The sequence below is a fragment of the Notothenia rossii genome (genome assembly GCF_949606895.1).
Source record: "Notothenia rossii genome assembly, chromosome: 2".
NCBI classification, from domain to species: domain Eukaryota; kingdom Metazoa; phylum Chordata; class Actinopteri; order Perciformes; family Nototheniidae; genus Notothenia; species Notothenia rossii.
In genome coordinates this window covers 17,052,584-17,068,623 of record NC_136904.1, presented here as the reverse complement: position 1 = coordinate 17,068,623, position 16,040 = coordinate 17,052,584, and the positions used below count along the sequence as shown (strand labels likewise).

The following is a 16,040-nucleotide window of genomic DNA, read 5'->3' as shown; positions in this document are numbered from 1 at the left end:
GATTGTTAATATTATCATATTCATACAGACACACATCGATGAGACAGTTAATTAATGTATTTATTGCAGCAGTCTGCATATTTGGTACCCCTGCTGGTCTAAGAGTTAAACCAACTCATTCAGTTAAAATTCATTAAATGACGTGTGCCACCTTATATATTTATATTTAAGGCTTTACTGATGTGCCACAATAATCTCACCAAATGTTATTGAGTTAAAATATCAATATTGTGGCTTTCCAAGTTAACATTGATGGATATGACTACGATTAAATCAGCATATACTTCTGCCAGGGGATGCCACCCCTGAAATTCTCCTGCCACCCTCTGGCCACCCCATGAATATTTGTCTAGATCCGCCCCTGCTTCATACATGCATTCGTACATTATAGATAGCCTAGTCAAACAGCAGGCTACGTTTAAAATGAATCTGGTAAACATGAAGCTGTGAAGTGAAGAAGAGATTTTGATTTTACCGGCAGGTGACGTCATGGTTCAAGCTCATTTTGATTGGCCGAGTTTACGGCGACACGGCGTTCCTAGGACAACCAGATGCCAAACAACACCGAGAAAATTTAGCGTCTCGTCAGGATAACAACGGCATCAATATGAACTTCAATTTAATAAATTAATAATTGTTTACGAATTAAAGAGTTAATATTAACTTAGTCGTAAAGGAGGATATCGACGAAAAGCACCTCAAACATGGTAAACTTTCTGCTGAACCGAAGTTAAACTTACCTTTAGCTTAACTGCTACAAGCAGAGCAGCTAACATCAACCTGTTGACGCAGCACCTGTTGAGTTTATTCAGTGTTTTCTTACGTGTCTTTTCCAATGGAACAGAGTCGTAACCGGGCGTACAGCCAGCAGCAGAGGCTGATGTCTCAGAGGCAGAACCAGGAGCAGCTCCGGCAGGAGGAGGCCGGGCGCGCGGACAGAGAGCGGCAGCAGCAGGCCGGGCTGCGGCACGAGGACAGCTTCGAGAGGAAGAGGCTATTGAGGCAGGTGAAGGAGGAGCTGAGGGACAGACAAGTGGAGGCCGCTCTCATCCAGGTAAGTGGTTCTCCTCACTAAGGCATTGTGGGTCGGCTCGGCAGGGCACCCTGTCTCCGCTGCATTATTTTGATATCACTTGCATCAAATTTTCCCTACACAAAACAAATAATTTACACATGTTTTTGTGAATATACATCCTTTACCATTGTCCCATCTCTACACCGTGTCACCCCATGAACAAGAGGGATAAACAAAGGTTAAGGTTAGTTTAAACATGCATTACGCATTACATTACATTAATGCACACAATGTACAACAATATCTGTTTTCTTTATTTTTTTATCACTACCGATTTTTATTCCATATTTTATTCCCTTTTATTCCATTCCATTGCAATGTAAATACTGCTATATTTTACTATATTTTGTATTATTTAAAAAAAAATCTAGTTCTCTACCTGTGTTTTTAATTCTTGCTTTACTTGTGTGTATGCACCACACACCAAGTCAAATTCCTCATACGTGTAAACCTACACAGGATTCAAAGTGCTAAAAACATAATAATAAAAAAAAAAATGAATTGAAGAAAAAGACAACTCATGAAAGGATAGTTAGAAAATTGACATTGTAAATACAGATAATGCAGCAAGTTTATGTTTATTAAGGATCCCCATTAGCTTTTGCTCTCGACAAAAGCTACTCTTCCTGGGGTCCGACACTTAAAACAATACAACAATAATACAACAATAATACAGCAACATTTAGGATATAAGTCCTGACATCATTAACAACATTCAAAACATCACCAATATCACCAACTATGATAACACCTAGTCAGATGGTCTCTGGAAAATCAGCATACAGAGAAAGTTTCTCAGCCTTTATTTTAAAGAACCCCGGTTTGGGGCAGACTTCAGATACTTAGGAAGTTTGGTCTGCGGAGCATAGAAGCTAAAAGCTGCTTCAACAAAATAAACAAGGAGATGGCTTTGTAAAAATAAGTTGTATGGAACACTCAATACATAAAATAACATACAAATACATTGATCCTGATCACAGAGGAATACGTTTAAGAATACAAGACCATATGTATACCTTATTCTTACTCTTGTGCCATTATAAAATCAATAAGCCTCTCTCACTTAAGCAAATATTTGTTCGGCCCTCTTACGATTATATGATAGTTTTTATACACAGCATCAGTTGTACTGTTTTCCCTTAAACTCCCATCTCTTGTCAAAGAGCAGGAAAGACACTCTTTTGACCGTTAGTCCTAAAAAGCTTTCTAGGGGAGCCATTATACAGTATTTCACAATAAGTTGCAGTTCACTTCATGCTATTGTAAAAAAACAACACACACCAAATATACAAGATAATATAAATAAACAAATCTTCAAATTGAGCGGCCCCTTTTATTTTGCTGAAAAAAATCACCAAATGGCAAACCAGTTTCAGGTGAAGGTAAAAACCATTTAGTGGGTAACATGAGGAACCGGTTTTAAGGAACAATGATCTAATTTGATCCATGGTAAATGTCTGTCTTATTGGTTATCAGCAGTTAAACATGTAATGATACACAGTACTGTAACTTACCTAAACTCAGATGTTTATAATCATAACTATCTTTGACTTGTAGGCAGAGGAGCAGAGAGCAACCAGAAAACAACAACTAGAACAAGAGGAGAGGTTGGCTAAAGAGCTGGCCCGCATCGACTGTGAGACCCAAAGAGAAGAGAAACTGAGGCAGCATATTAAAGAGAACAGGTACACCTACTACACATGCTCCATAACCTGGACTCACTTTATAATCCGGCTCAAAATGCAAATGCTTTCTTGCTGTTGTGTTGTCTTTCTCTGCTTTGGTCTCTTCAGTACCTATGATCAAGTCGGTTTGAATACTTTTCAGCATGGAGCTTCGAGAGCTGGAGTCGAAGCTGAAGTCTGCCTATCTGAATAAAGAGAGAGCGGCGCAGATTGCAGAGCATGAAGCTATGAGGCTTGAGACGATGGTCAGCACCGTCTGCATTCATTTCAATCAGCTACTTCCAACAATATAACCTGAGTCTGAACCACTGGTTGTAAAAGATTAATTATTTTCTTAAAATATTTCATTTTAAATAACTAGATTTTTCTTTGCAGCTAACGGATAGAGATCCAGTATTATCTAATTAAGAACATACTGAAGGGACTGTTTATGAAGTACATTTGTTTAAAAGAGGCTTAATTACCTTTTTGCATTAGGTCCCATATTTAAGGTGCATTGATATTCACTTTTGGTCAGTTAGGAGTGAAACATATCCTTATTTCTCCTAACAAGGAGCTAGTAACAAGGATATATTAACAAGGAGCTAGTAACAAGGAGCTAGTAACAAGGAGCTAGTAACAAGGAGCTAGTAACAAGGAGATATTAACAAGGAGCTAGTAACAAGGAGCTAGTAACAAGGAGCTAGTAACAAGGAGCTAGTAACAAGGAGATATTAAAAAGGAGCTAGTAACAAGGAGCTAGTAACAAGGAGCAAGTAACAAGGAGCTAGTAACAAGGAGATATTAACAAGGAGCTAGTAACAAGGAGCTAGTAACAAGGAGCTAGTAACAAGGAGCTAGTAACAAGGAGATATTAACAAGGAGCTAGTAACAAGGAGCTAGTAACAAGGAGCTAGTAACAAGGAGCTATTAACTTCACAAAAACACAGAATATTGTCCTCAGTTTAAGTCTTTTCTTTGAATTAGCGCGAGGTGGCAGATTTAGGACGCAAGATGAAGAGTGAACTTGAGCGATTGGCCGCTGAGAAGCTGAAGCTGGAGCAGAAACGTCTGGAGGAAACGGTAGAGTATCAGAGAGAGCTGGAGCTGCAGCTCATGGAGAAGGAGCGCAAGAGACAAGAGGCGTACGAGGAGTTCCTCAGAGAGAAGCTCCTGGTGGATGAGATCGTCAGAAAGATTTACGATGAGGATCAGATGTGAGTCCTTCAGCGCAATATTTACAGCATTTAAGAGAATTGTAAAAAAAGTAGACATTTTCTAGATTAACCCAACAATGAAGGGATTTGATATTACCTAGAAATACATATTCCATGGGTTTGAGTTGGCCATGTTTATACTGAGTAAAGAACATGTGATTTAAGTGACTTAAAACGGGGGGGGGGGGGGGGGGGGGGGGCAGGGAAGATAGTGGCCGACCCCTCCCACCCTGGACACAAACTGTTCACCCCCCTCCCCTCTGGCAGGAGTCTGCGCTCCATCAGGACCAAAACCTCTCGCCATCTGAACAGTTTCTTCCCCTCTGCTACCGGCCTCTTAAACAAGGCCCGGCCCCCCCACTGAAACTTACCTCAGCCACAACGTAGTCTCTATATGCATTACATTAATGCACACAATGTTCACACTGCTTACTGCACATATTCTTATTTCATATTTCATATTTGATATCCTATAATTCATTCATAGCATTCTACTTCCATGTAAATGACTGCTTTATCTTATTGCTATTTAACTGTATTTTATTACGGTGTCCTTAAAGATTGTTTGTTTTATATTTGATGTCTGCACCATGACATCAAGTCAAATTCCTCGTATGTGTGAACCTACCTGGCAATAAACCTGTTTCTGATTCTGATTACCAGTTCAATATCTGTATCTGTCCTTGACTCAAAATACTGCAGGATGCATTTAACATAGAGTTTCTACTAACTTCCGTTTCTTCTCCAAGAAGGAGATAAGCCTTTGGTAGTGTGAGGTTTTTTTTTAAATGATGTCGTTCTCCTGAAGGGAGAGGCAGCTGAAGCTGGAGAAGGTCAGAGCCACTCAGCAGCACATCGAAGACTTCAAGAAGCACCAGGCGGAGTGGAGACGCATGGAGCGAGAGAGGATGGAGGCGGAGAACAGGCGCATCGTGGAGTTTGCGAGCCAGCAGGAGCACATGGAGGAGAGCAAGATGGCCAAGATCAGAGAGAGAGAAGAAGCCAAGGAGCATTTTCATAAAATCGTAATCATTTAGACAACTATGTTTTTGAAATCCCAATACTTTTTAGATTTTCATTCAACGACACATAACTGTATATCTGGCACTCCTCTCTGTTCCCTAGCTGTCTGAGAAAATGGAGGCGAAAAGGCAGCAGCAAGAGGAGATGGAACGAGTCCGTGAGGAACTTCATTCAGAAGAACAAGAAGAGGCTCACAGGCAGAAAGAAATAGTAAGTATCTTCGCTTTACTTTCTCTCATGTTACACATTCATGCTAGTTATCAAACGATTGTTTTGTTAATGAAAAAATAAAACCACCATGAGAAAAGAGATGTACAGAGACACACAGAGGGCTATGAATTTAAAAGCTCCACTTGTGGGGGATACTTCTGAAGCAATGGAGTCAGGACTCAGAGAGACACGAGGAGAGTTGGAGCTTTGATGACAAACACTGACGGTTTATTTGGAGTTACGGCCGGAGAAAGACAGGTGGTGTGTCACGAGTTGACACAGCGGTTGCCAAACCAATTCTGAAGAACTCTTTCTGTACAGGGTTCCTACGGTCATTAAAAACCTGGAAAAGTCATGGAAATTCAAAATGCTAATTCCAGGCCCTGGAAAAGTCATGGAAATGTAACTAAAGTTGCATCAAATATAATTTATATTTTAGCTAATCGCCAAAATAGTAATACTATAATGATAATAAATACTGTATCGTATAGTAATGAAACGTAAAATGGCATTTCACTGACGAGGTATTTTGCTGGTGAGAGATTTTAGTTGCTTTAGCGTGTAGAAGCTAGTAAGCCTACTATTTGATTTGTTTTAGATAGCCACAACATGTTTCAGACCTTATTTTCCTGTTCCATGTTAAAAGAAACCATTTTCAGTTGTACCGCTGAGAAAGAGTAATTTTTTTGGTCATGGAAAATTAGGTAAAGGTCATGGAAAATCATTGGTAAAAAAATATATGAACCCTGACTGTAGCTCGAGGTTTTAACTAGTTTGGAGTGTAATAATCAACATTCTTCATCAGTGAGACTAAAGCAGGGGTCGGTGGCACGCGGCACCGTAACCAGTGGCACACTAGGAATTAGTGGAATAAGTGTGCAAAATATAAAAAAAAAAAAAAATCGGATTCTGAACGAGACCGCCGCCAGAGCGCGTCCCCCCGTTACCTGCAGAAGGAAGCCATGCACGCAACGCAGCCCCGCTCTCTTTAACTCCAGGTGACTTTCTGCTGCTTTCCTCCATGGTGCAGTGCTGATCGTTTCACCACAGAGGAAAGCACTTCACAGATTGCAGTACCCAAAAGGAGCTGTACAAATGCCGCAGTTTTTGTGTGGCCGTGTCTTGAGTTGAAAGCCCAGTGGCGATCTGCTCATCTCTCATCTCAATAATATGCTACAAAGGGGCGGACTGGCCATGTGTGTGTTCTGGAGAATCACAGAACGGACGATCGTCCTTATTATTATGCCGTTTAAACCAATTATTTACATTTGTTTGTTAAATTCAGCATCGTGTAAGTTGCGCTGACAGGTCCACACACTGCTTCCCCCGCCCTCCTGTTGACAGTTCACGAGTGTCGAGCTCCTCACCCCCCCCCCCCCGTTGATAATTCGCGATCGTAGGCACGCTGATAGCAATTCTTTTTGTAATGGCACTTCATATCAAAAAGGTTGCCGACCCCTGGACTAAAGCAATACGGACCCTGAATCTAACTAGAGCTCTCGTCCATAGAAAAGAATGCGCGCCAGGGAACCTTCATCCCTGAACAGTAAACTACCTCATGGCGGCTTGTGCTCTTTCATAGACTGGCAACAACAATGCGCCCAAGCTGCTCCTCCTTAAAAGAGATAGCAACTATACCCAAGGCCTTAGATCTATGCCATGAGAAAGGAGACAGTGAGAGGAGAACATGATGAACTATGTCAAAGGTTGAATACCTAACCAAATGATTCCCCAACACCACTGAATGAATATTATAATTATTTGAATCTAATAGAAAGACATGGAGAAGAAAATCCGCCACAGGCTGACGATGCAGCAGACCTGCCAGGAGCAGATGGCCTTCAAAGAGATGCGAAGGCAGGCAGAGAAAGACGAAGAGGAGGCCTTCAGGAAAATAATGATGGCTAAGTTTGCTGAGGACGATCGTTTGGAGCAGATGAACGCCCAGAAACGACGCATGAAGCAACTCGAGCACAAACGGGAGGTGGAGAAACTGATAGAGGACAGAAGACGGCAGCATGAGGCGGACAAGGTACGAACCACACTCTGTTCTATCCAAGTTAAAGCAGTGCTGGTTTAATATCAGGTGTTATGCTGCTCGTACTGCACTGTGTACACATATCGCTGTTTCATCATGATTATATTTTGAATCTTACGGACAATGAAAGAAAGTACAAGATGTATATGAGGAACAAAGCAAAACACACTACACTCATATTTCACTGTGCAGCTATGGCGATACTTCAAGATTCAAGATTCAAAGGTTTTATTGTCATATGCACTGTAGCTCTCTGCACGACAGACACAGGTCGGTTCTTTAAAACGGGCGTTTATTTCTTGGACTTTTCATCTTGTAGCCTCGCCTCTTCCGTTACGCCGTGAGAACTACAACAACGAATAACACGTATAGCCAAACATATTAGCATGTTGTGCTACACATATATGAATGAAAATAGGACACATGGAAACATAAAACAAATACCTCCTTGGCCGCTTTTCGTGAAAGGAGATTAATCTTTAAAGTTCCTTTTCCGTATAACCTTGTCAAATTAAAACTTTGTCACAGACTTCAGCAGAGCTTCAAATAAAGACGTCAACCCACGTTGAGTTGTCCAGTGTATCAACAAAACACGCAGTACCAGTACATGAACAAACATTAGTTCCTAGCCACAGGAAACAACAAACACTTATTGGTTTAACATATAAAACAAACTGTATTAAATCATGCCATATTTAACGATTATAATATTACATGAAATGTATTGAATTTAACTATGAAATTAATTGCGTTGTTCTTTTTAATTAAGGCAACTTTGTTACGTCATTTACATGCACAAAGCTATAGTGTAGAAATGGCAATGAAATTCTTCTGACCGGCGCTCCTCCCACAATGCAACATATATGTGAGACTGACCGTTGAGCGGCCCGACCAAGAAAGGAGGCAGAGAGTTCAAATACAACCCGGTGTGGGCATTTATTCAAATCATGGCCACATGATTCACAGCCTCAATTGCTGTCCACCTGAAGACAGTCAGCAGTCCACTGTCCACTGACAGGGAAAACCGAGCCTAAATACACACACACTAATCAGGCCAATAAGACACAGGTGAGGGGGGAGGAGACAACATAGGGCACCAGGTGAACCCAATAACAGCCACAGACAAAACGGAAGGGGAAACACTTTCAAACTAAACCACATGTGCAATATTACAAGGCCCGAAGCCGTCAGTCCACAGTGACGAAGTTACCTTTGTGACAATATATAATAACATACAAAATAAAAAGTAGTGCAAGAAGTCTATATACTGTGCATGTCAATAGAATATGGGATATGTTAGGGCTGCTCGATTATGGCAAAAATCATAATCACGATTATTTGGGTCAATTATTGATATCACGATTACTAAAAACTATTATCCATTTACTTTGAAAACATCCATTTATTGAAAAAAAATATTTGAATAGTATGTTTTTAACAGTTGATTACCCTGAACTTTAAGTATAATTCAACTGAAAAACCAATACAAATAATAATTAAAAAAACAATTACATATTTATTTTTTTAAATAAAATGTAATAATCATTTTATTTCGATTACGTTGTTTTCTTAAATCGTTGCAAGTCAAAATTAAATTAAATAATGTAAATGAAGACAAAATTAAATACGGTTTATTGCAGATTATAAAATGGACTTTTATTAATCCCCGTGGGGAAATTCAGTACAGCAACAGGGTAAGGGTGAAAAAACAGGACAGATTCACACAGAGTAATACAATCAAACATAAGTTCAAAGATTACAAATGATAATAATAAGACGAAATAAGAGATAATACAAAAAATGAAAATAAGAATATAAATACGCATATATTCGGTCATATAAACTATGAATGAAAATAAAAATAGACATATATACAAGTTGGGTCAGATATACATATTATATATATATTAACATGGGTGTGTGGAAACAGTGTGAGTTTATGTCCAGTGATTGGTTTACATACTTAAATGTAACGTCAGATTTGATAATAACTTTCATATCTCTCTTTAAGGAACTGGAGGCTAAAGAAAAGGCGATTGAGGAGGAGAGGCAGGCGCTGCGTCGGCAGATTATCGAAGAGGAGAGGCAGCGACTTCTTAAACGCCACGCAACAAAACTCCTTGGATACCTCCCGAAGGTATGATGCAGAGCATGAAGCATGAATAACACAGATTCATATCTCCTGTTGGTGGAACGAGTGTATGACCATGAGTGTGTCCTTGTTCAGGGCTTGCTCCGTGAAGACGACCTGAAGCACTTTGATGAAGACTTCAGAAAGAACTTTGAAAAGCGTCCGGCAGATCTCTCCTCTGAGGACGGCTGGGAGGACGATCAGTAGACGTTTGATCTGAACTTGCACACCATGACACGAGATGGCCTTTTAGAGTTACCTTGGTAGCAATTGAGTGATTTCATCGTTCAGGATTCCTGAAGGAACTTTATTAGCATTCAGTACAAAAACAAACGTCTTATTAGGGTTAGGGTTACAGGATCTGAATAAAAAGCTTTCCAGAAAAGGTGGTGGCTAGATGTGATCATTATCAGGAGACACATTTTGAAAGTGAAGACTCGGTCGTCAGCGTGTCTCTGTGTTTATGACTTCCCCCAGTCTAGAGCTTTCATGAACTCCTGTTCGGTGAATGACAGCAGCTTGGCAGCTTCAAAATGCATCTGCATCGAAAGAGTTACATTTAGATGAAACTGAAAACAGGGTGCCTATTGTTAACAGAGTGAGTTAGAGACACTTACCTTCTGTCTTTTGAGAATATCAATCAGCTTGAGCTGTTTCTTAAAACCCACAATGAGTTCTGCTTTCTGCTTTTTTAACATTTTGTTTTCAGCAAGGAGATGTTCTTTACTCTGATGTTCCTCGCTGATCTTGTCCTGGTCACATATTTAAAAACATGACATTAGTTAAGCACGGCAAACAAAGGTCTCAAACAATCAAAACATGTTGAATTTCAGTTGAAGCTGAAGAGCCTAATCAACTCTTTCCATCTCCAAATATCTTCCTCCATGTTGTCCCGCGTGCAGCTGATGAGATGCTCCACAGAGAACCCTCCTGGGGTCACGCATGCTTCACTTCTGTTCCATGGAGTTTATCAGTTGCATATCTCCCTGTTTTAACATGTATAGTATGATCTTTTACATACTTAAAAGGATGCATTATCGTTTTACTTTAAAGATGTTGAATCCGTTTTGATCTCAAGACGATCATAATTACATGCCTTTAAAAATATTAACATTTTCAAAAAGCTCTACAACAGGAATATATTGTTTATCTCGAAATAAAGATCAAGTTCTATGTAATTGTTATGAATATGTTCTTATTTTTGTATTTTTTTTTTATAATTTCATGTTTTATTTATGTGTGTATGAAAGTAGGTAAGAATGGAGAAACCAGCTCGAGTGCGCTAGAATTTGAAAGTACGCAGACGAAAAAAATCTGCCCCTTCCTTCAGACTTCCTTACAGAGCCCCTCCTCCAACACACAAGAACGCGCACATGACCAATGAGGGCACGAGATAAGTTTGAGCACAGATGGAAGGCTGACATGCAGGTAGGTCATCCAGTTACTTTAGCCGGGCCGGCTCAGATGATTGGTTGTGCTTTTTACAATACTACGGCTTCCACAGATGACATTTTTTAATGGATTTTTTGTCAACGCACTTTAGATATCCATTGCTATCGGGATGTTAAGAGCATTCCATGGAATATAACAAAAAGTGTTTCTGAAATAAATGACATGTCCATACCTTTAATTCCTTCTTTTTCAATTGTACAGGACACTACTGCAATAAAGGTTTGGCCCCCTGTCTCTTCTAAGTACTGGAAAATTAAGTAAAGCACTTTGTTATGATCAAACGCTGAATAGAAGTTTGATAGAAAGGAAAAATCCCAAAAAACAAATAGCGGCAATTTTGCTGGTTGGGCTCAATTTAGAGATTCCTTTTAACAACATAATAAAATAAACTTAGTGCAGAAAAATAGTAAAGTTCAAGCACTTAAGTGCTTGAAATGTGTCAAGGTTAAGTCGAGGGAGAAGATATATGTTATCCCTCTACCAAACAACATTGAACGAGACTGATTTGACTGGACATCACGGAAGCCTCAAGAACTGATTCAGACTATAGGCTTGATGTAATTCACCGGATAACGAATGAGATTTAATAATGAGCCTATAATGGGAAAATAAGAGTACTAATTTCCAATTCTGTGCACAATGAATTCTGTCATTTTGATGTTCTGCTTCCTAGTAATTTCGTAATGTACGAATCCCTAGTAGATTGACTTGTTAAGTACACACCTGTATAGAATGTTGAATGGGGTGTACCAATGTGTTTTAGGAACCTGTTCTTAACCTGACATACATAAAGTGCCTTCTGTCAAGTAAGTCTTTGTGCATTAATACATGATGGTAATAGTCCAGACCTATACACTTCCCAGAGGTGTAAACAAAGTACACTATTCACAGGTGTTATAAAATAAACACTTACAAAGTACACTGAAGTACAGTTTAAAATGAACTAACATTAAAGTGCACTGTTTGTATACACTTTTAATGAAGTGAAATTCAAGTCTACTTAAATAAAGCATACAAATAGTGTATTACGAAATACTAAAAAATAATTGTACTTTTGATCAGTATACTTAATGACCACTATAAGTATTTGCAATTTAGTACGTAGTAGCGAAAGTGTACTTATTTGCAATTCACAATACACTTAGATTCAAGTACACTGAAATACCACTTTAAGTATTTCAGAAATATTAGTTATTTTTTTAGTGCGTTGAAATTGATCTAAATTACATCTATTTTGAATTACACTTTTTCAAAGTACATTTTAAACATACTTTAAATTAAGCACAAAAAGTAAAAGTATACTTGTATACACTTTTGTGTACTTAAATTATATTTCTAATAAACTAAAGTATACTACTTTTTGACCTGGGTTTTACATGTAAACAATGGTGTTATCTACCCTGTAATCTGATTACCTTGCTGGTCTGTTTCATCTTGTTGAGTTGAGTCTTCAGCCTCTCCCCCTCCTCCAAGGCTCTGTTCAGACGCACCTCCACGCTGCTGTGGACGGCCGCCGCTTGTTTCTGGGATCTGTTCAGATTTTCTATTTCCTGCACATAGCACGGCCAGGAAGTGATCACATGAGTAACGGAAGATCATGTCACATTTTGTAGTTCGTTATTAAAAAAGTATGGGTTACAGACCTTTTGGAGAGCAGACACTTGCAGTTGAACACCTTCACCTTTTCTGTTGGACTCCTCAGCTAGCGCTCTGTGCTTCTCGATCTGTGTCTGCTGGATGTTTGCTGTTTTCTGCAGTCTGACTCGATCCTCCTCAAGCTCCTTGATTCTTGCACTAAGTTTAGCATTTTCATCATCCTGCAACAACAGATGCTAATGTTAACAACAACAACAACAGGAACACAGTGTAGAACAATGTTGTCAATATTTAAAGTCATCTGTATTTCCAGGTCCTTCCTTCCTACAGCCCCTGGTAGACCCCCCCCCACAAACACAACAACACAGACTATGCTATAACACCCCTACAAAATGATGTGCGATATATACTGTTAATAACTGTGCAATATATACCCGGCTGCTTCATCTTAAAAACCTTTACAGATGCATATTTAGAAAATTGTGAACTTTTTTATTTTTTTAATCTTTAATATTTTTTTCATGCTTGCTTTTTAGTTAATATTAAGCCGTTTTTGGCTCTTTTCTTGCTGTAACAAATGCAAATGTCCCCTCTGTGGGACGAATAAAGGTATTCTGATTCAGATTGTTCATCACTGATGTTGAGCTGAAGTTCTGTCCCCCCCTGCTGATAGGCTTGGGTCATTACAGTTCTAGTTACATCTTTTTTATCCACACATTACCTTCTTGTAATATTCACATGAGAATTGATCCAGTTCCTCTTGCATGATTCCTAGTTTTGCCTTCAGAACTCGTATTTGAGCATCTGAAACACCTAACCGCAACAAAAACAGAGCACCACAATCAGATTTAGGAGCCCATTTCACTTTTCCCCTTGAAAAAATGCTTAAAAAACACATCAACCATCTCACACGTCTTGAACACATTCTTGACGCTTTCAGACGCCATATTAACCCCAATAAACAGTTCTGCTTTGCAGAGAAAACAAAACAAATAGTAAGAATGTATCATTTATTTTGCTAAATAGATTCAGAGATTGTATTTAAGTATATTTATTTGCGAAAAAGCTAACACAGAGTGAATGGCAGTCTAATGAATGACTTATTGAAACCTTATAACGGACCTGTAGGGAGAAAATGACATGCTTTAAAATAAATATTTGTGTAATTCACTATTAGTGAATACAACTGGGATTTCCTTTTCACAAGTTGGGATGGACATTACCTGATCCTACATTTTCTCCAGCAGTATCAAAATCATCCATGACACTTTCATGAATCATGATGTCGTTCATCTTCTCCTCCATGCTACTTATTGTATTAGCCAGGAAAGAATCAGCAGAGTCTTCTCCAGCAACTAAATCATCCACACGAGAAGCCTTTGAGTTTCTGAAAATGGTGTGAACAATGTGAAAACTTTGAATGTCCTTGTGAGGAAATGCATGCAGAATATATTTAACAAACAGTTACAATCAAACTTACGCTGTTTTCAAGTGAGGCTCCTTGTCTTGTTGACCAGTACAAATGTTGTTTGATGTTGATGTGACTCTTTTTTTGGTCAACCCCTAAGTAAATGTATAGCAAATATAATTAAAAAAAAACATATTAGAAAGACCTACAGCATTGACAAAATGTAGCGGTGGATGGAAAACTAGTGTGTGTTGGGGAAATTGTTTCAGAAAAACATTATAACGATACCTTTACACCGGGCCCCTGCAGAGTTCTCTGTTTTAGCTTTGGTATCCTGGAAGGGAAAATATAGATAAATACATGGAAACAGTTAGGTATATATATATTATAGATACATTTATTATTTTGTTACATAGGTTCTTTCTCTGGAATAAGTTTAGACCTTTTAAAATTGAACAGTAATTATTGTGTCATGCCCAATCCTCCAAAGATCTGATCTATCTATTACCTTGACCTCTCTTCATCCTCAATGTCCAAAAGCAGGAGGGTAGATAAGGGTTTTGACAGAACTTCATTCTGGTCTCTCTAAATTTGGATAAACACCAATAGGGAGGTTCATTTTTTAAGGCAGTTTTCACTAGCCAAATTACAAAAAGAATGTGTGTCGTTTTTACAACACACTAGTGTGAACATGTTGATAACTTACCATAAGTTGTTCTGCCTGTCTTACTAGATCAGCTGTTTTGGCTTCCAGCTCTGCATTCATGAGTCTGAAGAAAAATAAATAAATAAAGATGTAGATCAGTGCTTCTTGAAAACTTGAGAAAAATACGAAATGTCTTTTGGAACAAGAGGTCTTACTTGTATTGTTCTTCCTTGGCCAAAAGGTCATCTGTGTGATTTGTTGTTGGGCCCGAGGCAGATTTGACCTGCGGTCTTACTTCAATCCTCTTCGACCGCTCAGCCTTAGTGCACGAGGACAGGCGTTTCTTGGGCTAAACAAGACAGAGAGCCAGACTTGGTAACATGGATTTTCTAAGTCAATATTTCACAAAGGTCTAAAATTGGATGATGATCTAAATTAATTAGCAATTGACTTTCACACCTTGTAAGCCGGACTGATACTGCTTTTTTTTATACTATTCATTCTACCGTGTTGTGTGGTGTTTTATGTTGTTCCATGCTCACTGCTAACTGCTTGTAGCACTTTTGGGGATTTGACTTCAAATATGAAGTGCGTTACAAATTAAACCCATTATACATTGTTATATTATTTGTACATAAGCACAGTAAGTAAGCCCTGTTTTCTTTCAACTATAAATGTCCCGCTCAGTACATTACATGTTACTTGTTAGACGCTTTTATCCAAAGCGACTTACATACTCAATAATGTGGACAATCCCCACAGGAACAATTTGGGGTGAAGTGTCTTGCCCAGGGACACAACGACATGCTGACTGCAGTGGGGTTTGAACCTGTGACCCCCTGATCCGAACACCTACGGACAACCCACTAGCCACACGCCTCCTCCAGTATTAGCAGATAGTTCATAATCAAATTTTGTAATCATCAAATATAAATACTGATCTTTGCCTTACAGCCCCTGCACTCACACACTTTTAGAAAAGTTGTCAAAGATCTTCCCTATTAATATAACTGAAAGCCATAAACTAGAAGTGGTACCTCCATAAAAAGTGATTAATACTGTAAAATGGCTGCACACCTAGGCTGAAGTAATTGATCGAAAGGGCTTGTCTTATGATAAACTGTATAACATATAATACCTGTAAGATTATTTGGTTTATGGGTTTGCACTTTATATGTTGTACTCAGAGGTTATGTAAGAACTGATGCTTGAACATCTGCATGGGATTAGCTCAGTGTATTTTTCTGCCATTCATAACGTATTTTTCTTCCACAACGTTAATAAATCGGTTAGAGTACAATGATTATAATGTTAGCGGAGAACAATTACACTGTTAGCGGAAGTAGCGTAACGTTAGCTTGTGTGTTGATGTATGTTGGCGAGCAACTACACCTGTTGGAAATAAATAAATCGGTGTAAACCTTTTGGTGGCAAACAAACAGTTAAGTTAAAACCTAGGATACATTAACATGATACATTAACGTTTCAAACCTGAGACACCCCAGGCTGAGATGGACGGAGCTTTTTATCAAAACTTCTTTCGGCCATTGTCACTAAACAGGGAAAAGATACGGGTCTGG

The 16,040-nt window shown here is 38.8% G+C and overlaps 2 protein-coding genes across 2 annotated transcripts in view; one reads left to right on the top strand and one right to left on the bottom strand.

Moving 5' to 3' along the window:
• Positions 1 to 9,831, top strand: part of LOC307027979 (uncharacterized protein) — a 26,084-nt gene extending 16,253 nt beyond the window's left edge. The window contains exons 19-27 of the mRNA XM_079662672.1: positions 845 to 1,054; positions 2,633 to 2,760; positions 2,903 to 3,005; positions 3,727 to 3,956; positions 4,765 to 4,981; positions 5,082 to 5,189; positions 6,964 to 7,221; positions 9,239 to 9,364; positions 9,455 to 9,831. Coding sequence (XP_079518798.1) covers positions 845 to 1,054; positions 2,633 to 2,760; positions 2,903 to 3,005; positions 3,727 to 3,956; positions 4,765 to 4,981; positions 5,082 to 5,189; positions 6,964 to 7,221; positions 9,239 to 9,364; positions 9,455 to 9,565 — 1,491 coding nt within the window. The 3' untranslated portion in view covers positions 9,566 to 9,831. The remainder of the gene's footprint in view (positions 1 to 844; positions 1,055 to 2,632; positions 2,761 to 2,902; positions 3,006 to 3,726; positions 3,957 to 4,764; positions 4,982 to 5,081; positions 5,190 to 6,963; positions 7,222 to 9,238; positions 9,365 to 9,454) is intronic.
• tex9 (testis expressed 9) lies at positions 9,761 to 16,040 on the bottom strand. Its single transcript, XM_079662405.1, has 12 exons — positions 15,952 to 16,040; positions 14,676 to 14,809; positions 14,521 to 14,584; positions 14,323 to 14,399; positions 14,103 to 14,148; positions 13,887 to 13,969; positions 13,630 to 13,793; positions 13,128 to 13,219; positions 12,454 to 12,627; positions 12,226 to 12,360; positions 9,976 to 10,110; positions 9,761 to 9,897 (listed from the first exon to the last, which is right to left on the bottom strand). Exons 1-12 carry the CDS (start codon positions 16,006 to 16,008, stop codon positions 9,820 to 9,822), a joined length of 1,239 nt encoding a protein of 412 aa, XP_079518531.1. The 5' UTR covers positions 16,009 to 16,040; the 3' UTR covers positions 9,761 to 9,819.

Bases quoted from the DNA above. Each gene is read 5' to 3' on its own strand.
- tex9 (XM_079662405.1), bottom strand. From the start codon at position 16,008: ATGGCCGAAAGAAGTTTTGATAAAAAGCTCCGTCCATCTCAGCCTGGG. The intron at 12,361-12,453 runs GTCTGTAACCCA...TGCTATGTGCAG, and splicing joins AAGTGTCTGCTCTCCAAAAG to GAAATAGAAAATCTGAACAG. The intron at 9,898-9,975 runs GTAAGTGTCTCT...CTTTCGATGCAG, and splicing joins ATATTCTCAAAAGACAGAAG to ATGCATTTTGAAGCTGCCAA.